The sequence below is a fragment of the Pezoporus occidentalis genome, unplaced genomic scaffold (genome assembly GCF_034315485.1).
Source record: "Pezoporus occidentalis ecotype Australia unplaced genomic scaffold, CSIRO_AGI_Poc_V1 ctg24, whole genome shotgun sequence".
Lineage (NCBI taxonomy): Eukaryota > Metazoa > Chordata > Aves > Psittaciformes > Psittacidae > Pezoporus > Pezoporus occidentalis.
Genome location: NW_026914285.1, coordinates 7223178 through 7233970, shown reverse-complemented (window position 1 = coordinate 7233970; position 10793 = coordinate 7223178). Strand labels below are relative to the sequence as shown.

At 43.9% G+C, this 10793-nt stretch overlaps 1 protein-coding gene across 4 annotated transcripts in view; it reads right to left on the bottom strand.

Moving 5' to 3' along the window:
* Positions 1 to 1049: 1049 nt before the first annotated feature.
* The window catches only part of EVA1C (eva-1 homolog C), a 39937-nt gene continuing 30193 nt past the window's right edge, over positions 1050 to 10793 (bottom strand). For 2 of the 4 annotated variants that reach the window (XM_062622197.1, XM_062622200.1), the window contains 4 exons: positions 7796 to 7939; positions 3616 to 3687; positions 2775 to 2864; positions 1050 to 1465 (listed from right to left, as the gene is read on the bottom strand). In XM_062622197.1, coding sequence (XP_062478181.1) covers positions 1068 to 1465; positions 2775 to 2864; positions 3616 to 3687; positions 7796 to 7939 — 704 coding nt within the window. In that variant the 3' untranslated portion in view covers positions 1050 to 1067. The remainder of the gene's footprint in view (positions 1466 to 2774; positions 2865 to 3615; positions 3688 to 7795; positions 7940 to 10793) is intronic. The other 2 variants (XM_062622198.1, XM_062622199.1) reach the window with 2 other exon arrangements.

The following is a 10793-nucleotide window of genomic DNA, read 5'->3' as shown; positions in this document are numbered from 1 at the left end:
AAACTAACACAGCATTTCACTTAGGAAGTGATGTTCTTACATACTAAGAACATCAGCTCCAAGAGTCTTTTATGAAAACAGCCATTTTCAAGCTCGTGCTTCACAAATTTGCCAGCACAGGAAACAGCAGAATCACATCTTGGGCAGTATCTATCTCCTGATGTTTGAATGGTGCCTTTTTCTTAACAGGAGGGCACTGAACGTCTTGAATGCAGATGGATTTTTGCCCTTATGGCCATTCTTCAGAGGAGTTTTCTTCCTAGGGCTAGCCCTATCTGCTGGCCATGTGCTTTAAGAAAGGAGACTTGGAGAGTATTGTGAAATCTCTCTATGTCAAAGTGTGCCTGACTCCAGGTGCTGTTGTATTACAGTCAAGAATGCTGCTACGAAGGAAACTAATTCTCAAACCATGACAATTTTCACTGAAATACTGTGAACTTCTTTTTAGTTTCCTCCCCAGAGAGCCCTGAGAGGCTTCTTTCACATCTCTCTTCTAAGTAACTGCACCAACTGGACTCAAGTGACCTGAACTTAAACCTCCTGTAACAATGCTCACTGTTAGCAGTGGAATGGGTCTTACTAGGGAAAGGCTGGGTTAAGGAAACAGCAGAAAAGCCTCAAGAACCTGCGTTTAATCTTACTTTGTCTCGTTCATGCTATTAATAATACTTGCATTTCTCATCAATAGAGCACGTTCTCATTTAATTTATGAGCTGCAGCACACTAACTAGTTACAAGTGCCATATCCTAAGGCAGAAGGCAGAAGGTGTTTCTCCATCTCATGCTGCTTAAATATTTTTTCTCCTTTTTTAATATTCCTTAACCTGCATATGGCAGTTGATCCCAAATTACAGTGAAAAGTGATTCATAACATGACAAAACTGAAAGCCTGTAAAAGGGTTTCTCACAGAATGATTTATAGACAGTCAAGGGTTTGAAACTCTTTTATTGCATATATTTCTTCTTACTTTACAAATAATTATGTGATTGATACAAATGTTCCTTCACAGAAGGTACATTTCTTTTTTTAAAAAAAAAGGGCTAGGGCATCATCCAAAATAAGCCATTTATTGTTCATGAATATAAAACGTATCCATATTTCTAGGAGGTGTCATATCCAAACCACTGTTCATCCAGATTTCTTGTATGATCTGTTCCCTGCGCTCTATCCTTTCGGCCAGTTCTGCTGCCTCTGTTGAACTGTAACCTGAATAAGAAGGTCTGTAAAGTTCCACTATCCCATCCTGGATGTCCGAATCAGAGGAACCCTCCTCCTCCTCTTCCTCTTCCTCATTTTCACTGTTACCGTACACTCTAGTACTTTCTGGCATTAAGGGATCCTTCTTTCGGTGCAGTTTCTGGAAGTCTCTTGAGCACGACGTGCGGATCACCAAAGCACACAGCATGAAGATTAATCCCACGCAAACACTGGACAAAAACAGGAGCGTGGCTCTTTCAAGGTGATCTGAAATCAGGAAGCCAGTGCTTAGACACTTTATAAATCCCTGACAAATCCCAGCTGCAAAAGAAGTCAGCTGTCATTCCAAAGTGCCCCACATTACATAGCCATAATGGTGCAGTGTGCTTGGGAAGATGGGGAGTTGGAGGAGACCTTTTCCAGCATGCACCGAAACCACTGTGCACTTGCCGTCTGAAGGCTGCCATCTCTGACACTTCAAATTACTGTGCAGAACAACCCAGCCTCTTAATAACGTTATAAATTAACATTACCCCATCTTGTTATTAGCAGCTTATTAACATTCTCAACCAGCTACCAGAAGCATACCCTCTTTTTTCCAGCCATCCTGCCAAACAGGCCTTACCCTCATGAAGAAGGGGCAGGGGAAGAGAAACTCTGGGCTCTGCAGAGCCACGGCAGCATCTCCAGACCAGGCTGAGTAGGGAGCATTTTTCTTCCTTGACATAGCCTGAGATCACTTTTCGGTATAGTAACAAGTGAGACAGATGTGGCAACGGCCTTTCTCAATGGGTTGTAAAACCCAGCCCTGGCTGCTCGGGGTGTTGCCCGGGGGGTCTCAAGGGTGGTGTGGTCTGGGGGTTTGGGGAGAGCTACTGAGGGCAGGCAGGTGACACAGCAGGGACAGTGTCTCGCTGTGCTGTCAGGCTGTGGCCACCCTTGGGGCTGCCCGGGGAGGCCCTTGCAAAGGCTGTGGGATGATGCTCGACAGCTGCCTGGTTCTTGGTGTTTTCTAGAAGAGCAGCAACTTTAGCTCCAGAATTGCTCTCAACAACAGCCTTTGCTCACTTCCACAGTCTGTGAGTTCTCCCGTGTTGCTGGAGATCTGGTAATTGCAAATTTATTTGCCTTAGTGTTGCTAAGTCACAAAACCTGCCACGTCCCACACCAGGGATGGCTGGGTGTGGGCTGGTTTGGTTTTGGTTTGGTTTTATTTTTACTGCTCCTTGATGATCCTTTTATGTGTGCAAACCAACATTCCCAAAAATGGATGGCTCCAGCACTGCTCCCAGGTCAGGTTTTCAAAAATACTGAACAACCAACAGTCCCCATTGAAAATATTTATTAAAAAAAAACTTGGCTGCAGTCTCTTAAAGAGTTTGGATCCTTCAAGATGGAAAATATTCTATAAATATCAGTTATGCTGCAATTGTCCCATCCACAAGGCTGTGACTATACTGTAATAATATCATTACTATAAACATGGGATTACCAGTTGTGACCTTCTGAGATAATCCTCCTTTTCCCAAAATGCCATGATCTAATGAGCCAAACAATCTCAACCTCAGTTTCCTACCTCTAATGTATGCAAATGTAGCCAAGTAGTTGCTAAAAATAATTCCACCTTTCTTTGGAAGTCTGGATTCCTTTGGATCAAGGTCGACACCTGTGACACAAGGAGGCAAAGCAAATTCAATCATATCACAGATGAGGAAGCTACTAAACTGATACTCACTCAATATTCACCCAGTAACTTTTAAACTAAGAAGTCTACCTAAAATACAGGCAGGCCAGTGCTGTGCCATAGAAACCTTGCAGGACATTATAGCAAACAATAGTAGGTAAATAAAATACTTTAAATATTGAAATAAAGTATAAAAATCAAAGTATTGAAAATGCTGAATGAAGATGGCAAGTTTATTTAAAAGAATGTATTACCAAGGGAAACCCCTTGCCTGTTCCCATTGAGGTTTCTGAAATTATTTTCCTTCTTTAAGCTTCAGCTCTCAAACGGATTTCCCAGCCCAATCACTGCAGTACACTCCCATTACTGATGACAGCGACTGTGCATCAGCCACATAATTCATTTAGTTGTGTTTAAGAAGAGCAGGTGTTGACATAACTCTTGAAAGACATCACCCTGAAACCACTGCAGTTTCACTCTTCCTTTTCCCAGTGTTCAACTAAAGTTGGAAGCAGCGCACTGGTTATGGGTAGGTCTGGACAGCCCACTCCTTTCGCAGCATTGCTAGGACAGCAGGACCATGCTCCCGTGGGTCCCATCCTGCTCCCAGCCTGTCATGTTGCCCTCTGAAGGGAAGAGCAGCTGTTTGAGCAGGGTTTCCGTCACCTTGTCCCACCTCCCTCAGACCAAAAACAAAGGAGAGCAGCAAACCCTGTATTTTGATGGCACATACCATCATTCTGCTTGACGGAAGACCTGTTATTGGTGACCAAGGGGTTGAAAGCTGTCAGGATAAACTTAGGAACTAAAAAGACAAAAGACAAATTGTGTACTGTTAGTTTTAAGAACCAGATCCCCAGTTAGTTACCCACCCCACTGCTAGCCTCGGGTTTATATTAATAAATTGGCTTTCCGATGGTGGTATTGAAGGGATTGGAGCAGGCAGCTGCATCCGGACACAAGTGCCAGCCCTGCCAGTGTGCAAGCCTGGCCCTGGCACTGCAGCCAGCCTGAGCTTCCTCAGTGGCCCAGAGATGCTCACACCCAAAGGCTGTGTTTGCAGAGGCGGTGTAGCCCCAGGCAGAGCTGTGCTGCTTATCCCCACCATAACTGCCCCAGCTGGGGCTGCTGCAACCGTCTGCTGCATTGCCTTGACTTCTGCTATGCTAGTTATGCCCTAGGTTATACTCCATACATCTAACCCTGATGGCTGGCAAGTGCCCAGGAGAGATGCTGTGACTGGTGACGCCTTCCTCCCTCCACCACCACCCAACAGATCTGGTGCATCAGGAGGCACGGCACTGGGATGCTGCACCATGGGAGGGTGGTAAAGCACAAGCTGCACACAGGGTTAGCACTGCCAGGGAGGAAAAGGAGGTGGGAAAGGCAATAAAGTATCTGGGAAGGAGATTGAAAGGAAAGCAGAAGGGCAAGGACAGGAGACAAAGGGAAGCACAACAAGCCTGAGGGGTGGGACACAAAGGTAGCAAGTCAACTGGGCTACAGTCAGATGCTAAACTGCATCTAGATACTGGTTTTACATGAGGATAATTCACTGCAATTCAAGGAGAAATGGATAAACTCTTGTGTGATGTCCTCTGCAAAGCCTCTGAGATGAATGGCCACCAAGGAGGAAGGTGCGCAGGATGGGAAGAGATGCACTGGGTGAGATGAGCTGCATTCTTCTCATTTCTTTAATTTTTTCCCCTGATAAGTTTTCATATTCTTCTTCAAATAATTGAAAGAGTTAAAAGCAGGTGCATCACGCAGGCATTGAGAGTTCACATATTCTGTGTCGAATGAATGGGCCCTTCAGATACCCAGATCTTGGCGCCTGTCCCCTGTGCTATCTGAAGGCAGATTGATTGATTTTCAGACTTATGTGAAGGGAAGAAAAAGGAAGAAATTTCAGGTATAACACTCACCTTTATCCCACATAGAAACATTTACCAAGAAATAGTGTTAAGGAAAGTTAAATGGAAAACAGGAGACTGAGGTTTGCAGCTTAACATAGTTTTCATTTGAAAAACAACTAAAAATAGCACTTCTTTCTGAGCAGAACTTTTCTTTGCGTGTGGGCTCAAAGTCGTAGCTGTTTCTTTTCCTGATGAAGGGATTTTTGGGGATATTTTAGCTCCTGTTTTCAATAGAAGCCAACAGAGATAGGGGAAAATGAGCTCATTCCTATTTTGGCTTGTACCTCATCGTAATTCTTAACTGTTTTCCAGCAGCAGGGTATTTCTGCTGGTGCAGGAGGCAGACAGTGAGCAGGCTGGTTTGTTTCCAGACTGCACTCTGGATCTGCAGGCCTGGCTGCTATGAACAATGTGTGTGTGTTATGAAGAACATCCGGGAAGGACGCACCGTCCCCAGTGCCTTTGTGAGACCTGAAGCTCCTGTCGCATGGCCTGGTGCCCAGGCAGGGGCTCCTCCACCTGTGCTGATGTTCCTCCTGCTCCCCTCCCAGGGGAAGCTTCCCAGGGCTTTGCTTGCTACTGGGCAGAGTACTTTCCCCATGGGTGCCCATTGGGTTTGAACAGCTATTTAAGATGCCATTGAAATATCTGTTGTAAGGAGATACTTAATTCAAAATGGCATGGACAAAATAAGCTCCTGGCTGCTTGCATTGTTAATTTTCATGACACAAGGACTTTAACTATGATAGGCTGCATCAGGTCGCTGAACAGAGTAACTGGTACTAGCATGAGGAATTTTTATCAAGACAATCACATCCATACTACAACTTGTGCCAGCACTACTTTGTAAAGTAGGGTAGGAGTCAGTCACCTACTGAAGCTGCCAAAGGCAGCCCACAGATGGACTTTGGCATCCAGGGAGCACAGATAAAACATGGTGCATCAGAAGCTGTGTCTCCTGAGAGAGGCTCCTGAAGTCCAGCCTCAGCAAGAGCCAGATTTCACTTTGTGCAGACACGAGATGATGCTGAGCAGGTCACTGCGGGCACTGAGACTGTGAGAAACCAGCACCTCCTGGCTCCTGAGGAGTTTTTACTGGCAGGAATTCACTGCAAAAGTAAAACTGCAGCCGGACACACCAGCCCTAAATGGTCCCTGACCACTGAGGTGGGAGTATGGCTTTTTTTCCTCACATTCCTGATCATAATGGAAATACTTCCAAATGTGGCACAGCCCTCAGAGAATATGGGCTGCTCTGTCACTACATGGGGAGGCCTATTTACCTTATCTTGGGAAGCATCATGTTAGCGGGGATCTTATAGCGAGGGGAAAGAATGTAAAATGTCATTCTGAAATATGCCCAAACTCCTCCCATGTTCACTAGATGATCTGTAAAATAATTAGACCTGCAAATCATTGGCTAATGCTTCAGATTGCACAGCTCAGTGGGATTTGGCAGAAGTCTTCAAAATGTGCCAGCAACACATAACATTATTTATTACCCAGGTGTTCTTGCAAAATCACTTCACTAAACAACAGAATGCATAACCTCGCTGCAGACAAACTTACCCTGGTTTTCTAGTACACAGGTATGTAAGAAAGTAATCTATTACCATTACTCTTACTCTACTTAAAGAGAATTCCATTAACTCGTTCATAAAGTTACTACAGTATGAAGGCAACTGCACAATAATATAAGGTATAAGTGCAAAGGCAGATCTCCAGCTCTCTTCAACAACATCAAGCTGAAATACTGTAATGCCTGTCACCTAACAACTAACTCACGGGGACACTTTTGGAAAAGAAAATCTCCCATGCCAGCAAGGAAGAAGCCAGGGATCATTTTCCTCTGATCTCCAGGTACACAGTGATCTAGTAATCAATCCTACATTCCTGTTTTCAAAACCATGTCCCAGGTAATCACTTCTCACTAGAGGTGCACCGAAAGGATTCTGGTATGTCCCCATGTCACTGTTGTGATGCCCTAAGACAAGAAAGAGCCATAAAGGAGCACAGCTGGCACCTTTCTGACCAGTGCATAGTATGCAGAGTGGTACCTTGGTGAAAAAGCCGTTACGCATCCTGTGTTTGAAGCAGAGGTGCATGAGAGACAATCACCTCTGACCCTCACACTTCCACCCCATAGCTAGCCAGAGGAAAGCAGAGCCTTAGAAAATCTGTTTGAGGCTTAAGAAATGTGCAGCCATTCCTAAAAACGTGCAATACCAAAGCAAGGCACTACAGTGAAGTTCTGAGACCCCTTTAATCACTTTTCTCTCACCTTTATTGATACTACACTTTGCTCTCCCATGGCCTCTGCTTTTGAGAAAAGGAAATGTGGGGAATTCTGCTTTCCCTTTATGTAAATACATTAGTCTATGGTAAAGGATATGGAAAACTGTTCTCTCTTGTGTGAGGAAGGAGCTGAAGTAGGCTTCAGTCCTGCAAGGAATGTATAACCTCAAACCTTTACTTTTCATGAGACTTTACCCATGAGAAAGGAAATCCCTCTGCAAGACTGAAGGCTGTAGGTGTGCTCATGTGAATCAGATTTCAGGACTGGCCTTGTACACAGTGCTTCAATTATGCTGGACTGCTTTACCTGCACTGATGGCAGGCAATGCCAGCTTAATTTTCCTAGCTCTGTTGTAGGTGAATCCTGTAGAACAGACTCTTATTTTGACAGTATTTCTCAAGATCTCAGGCATGCCATATATTGTATTGTCAACTGCATTTTATAGGAAAAAAACCCTTGTGATGCCCGAGTTTACATTAAGTGCAGCTCTGCCCACGGGACTGTTCACATAGAATCATAGAATAGTCATATTTGGTTGTTCTGCTATGGCTTTGTCACAGACTTCCTATGTTAAAAGGAAGGGGAGATTTAAGAAGCTCCAGTGTGAATGTGTGTGTGTCTCTAATTGTGTGCACTATTTGGCACTGTTTTGCTTTGCAAGCAGAATGAGGGCTTTAGAATGATCATGCATTTGCTCTTACCACATGCATAGCTGACGTTAAGGTATTTTGTCACTCCAGGCAAGCACGGACTTCCAAAATCCTGGCTAGTGACAACAATTTTGCATCTCTGTTTCCCATAACACCTTTTCGATAAAACTTCCAGCGCCGTGTAAGACAAACAGTCTGAAAGAAAAATGCACACAATAAATACACAACACTGGCATCACCAAAAATGATGGCTGCTATGTGCACAACTAGAGACACAAATCTGCTATTGATTTCAGGACTATGTTTGCCTAAGCAGGATTTCAGAATTAAATATTAAGATTTGTCAATGCAAGGAAGTGAGCTGCAATGCAAATGTGAACTTGCAGCAAGGTAAGTACCTCATGCTGCCTTCCAGGTGCCTCCTAAGGTTGCAGTAAAATTCATATCAAGCTCCAAATGGGTGCCAAATGTAAGACCTCTATGTTCTCTTCACAATGACTTTGACAAAATAAGCACATCCCAATAGCTCTCCACCTATTCCATCTCAAGATGAGTGTGTAAATAAAGGGAGATGGAATGCTGTTTGCAGGTCTTTCTCTTGGTTCCTGGGTTACTGAGATGATTTGGCTGGATGCCTATTTTCAGTTCAAGTCAGGTGAGATCAATTTCTGTGTGTCACAACAGCCAGGGCTACTGTGAAGGCTGGTGCATTAAAGGTAGCTTTTGATTTGTAATCCCTACCTGTTGCTGGTAGGAATCCTTCTACTGTGGCGAAAAGGTCAAAGTGGGCTCAATATTTAACCAGGGAAGTATTTGGCTTTTTCCTCCCACACCAAATTCCAGGCTGTTCTAGTAAGGCTGCCACCACAAGCCAAGTTGGCATGCCTAAAGCAACCTCAATGGCCTCTACACTGCACTGCCTTCATGCCCTAATTACATGAGGTAACCCACATCATTTTCAAAGCAGTTTAAACTACCCTTGACTTTGTGCAGATGAAGAAAGTCCAGATTGCTGAACCTCTCCCTGGGTACCGAAAAGTGTGAGCTGTGTGTAAAAACCTGCCTTGCTAACATCTGTACCCAGAAGTGGTATTTTTTTATTCATTTCTTTATTATTTATTATGAAGACTGACACCTTCTACCACAATTTAGAAAAGAAGAAGACTCGACTAGCAGCATTTTGCACCAAAGCTGAAATTATGTGAATGGGAAAGTGTGTATCAGACAAACTTTAAAAGAATTGCCTTAAAAAAAGAAAGAATGTCTCCAGATGTGATTAAGCTGCCAGTACCCACATGTGCTAAACCACAAGCCACAAAGAAAAACCTTAGTTTTGGTTTCTAAATAGAAAATATGTAGGAATTACAAGTCTGGAGTAAGTAATATTTTGCTGAAGCTGTCTGCTTTCCAGTCAGCTTTACCTCATGCATTTTGTGACTTTCTATGGATGACAGGTATTTCTCACTCTAGTCTTCTAAGGCAAAGACATTCTAGAGGTCTGAAAACAGATTTCTCTGGGCATTTAAAGTCCTTCTTCCTATAGTAAAACTCAGACAAGAATGGCATCTTGTCATCTTTCAACTCCTGAAGCTTATCTGTGCCTGTTTTGAGGAAGAAGAAGCAACGCCTACAAACACTCCAAAGGTTCCCCAAATCAATCTTGTTTGAAAAGAAAGAGGAGGCTTGAGACTGGAGTTCCTGACAAAGAAGACTGACATTTAACCTGTGAAAATAGGGCAGATTTGTGATTTTTAAAGTTAATCATAGAATCATAGAACAGTTAGGGTTGGAAAGGACCTTAAGATCATCCAGTTCCAACCCCCCTGCCATGGGCAGGGACACCTCGCACTAAACCATGTCATCCAAGGCTCTGTCCAACCTGGCCTTGAACACTGCCAGGGATGGAGCTGACACCTGCCCTAAGTAAGTCATATCACTTGAGGGGAGCCATTGGTAGATACTGGGCTGATTTGTTTGTTTGGCAAAGGGCTCATGGGTTACCTTTGGACATGGATTTCTGAGAGATCAACTCTTCCTTTGTGTTTTCAGAGACCTGAAATCCTAATGCCTGTGTGTCCCTGGATGCTGCTGGGCAGCCAGGGAAAGCTGACCCAAAACACTGGATAGTTCTGATTAACTCAGCCATTCTAGTTTTCCTCCAGTTTAGTTTTTTAGATGAGTTATGATATATTTGGGTGGACATTTTAGGCAGCCAAGTAGCTTATTTTGGGAAGTACAAAAACAACTCAGGAGTATCAGAAGGAATTATCAGATGATTCATAATTTAATGGATTTGGAGCACAACAGCAATCTGGCAAACTGAATTATGTTTTCTACAAATTTCCTGGGAGCTACTCACAGTGTCTTAAAAAACAGGAGGCTGGTTTTCTATAAATTCAGTGATACAGTGAGTACATGTTTCATTCTGCCTTGGGCAGACGTTTTCTCGTGTCTTCTGTGGACGTTAATGGTTCCTTATCATCTATTTTCATGTTGGATTTGGCTCTTCTACATGAGGAGCTGGTTGTCATGTGCCTGCAGGCTCTTGGCAGACCAGTTTCTGGAGAGCTTCCCAAGGCTTGCCTGGTGTCACAGGTGAGTAAATGCAAATCAAGGCAGGCTTACTTTTGCAGGACAGCACAGTTGCTAACTGGAAAGCCCTATAATAAACACCCCCCCCATTCAACAGCTTCCTGTGTTCTAACAAGATCTTGGCTTTTGGTGATTCAGTCAAAAAATGTTCAGTTTTTTTCTCTCTGGTTCATGTGTGTCCTTGCTATCTCCCCACCAGCTCTCCCTGCAGCTATGATGCCAGCTGAGCAATGATTTCAGCTCCAAGGAATTCTGTGTACTTGGTACCAAAGGCCACTTTCTCAACACCTGCAGGTTCGTCTGTACAATCTCACATGAGCAGACATTACAGAAGCATATCTGCACCAAAGTCAGAGGAATCAGTGTGTGCTGAAGGGATGTTCAAGCTACTATCATCAGCCAAAAATGCTTGATTCTAATAGCAATCCATCTCCAGCAACGCAGAGCTCGTGCTAGG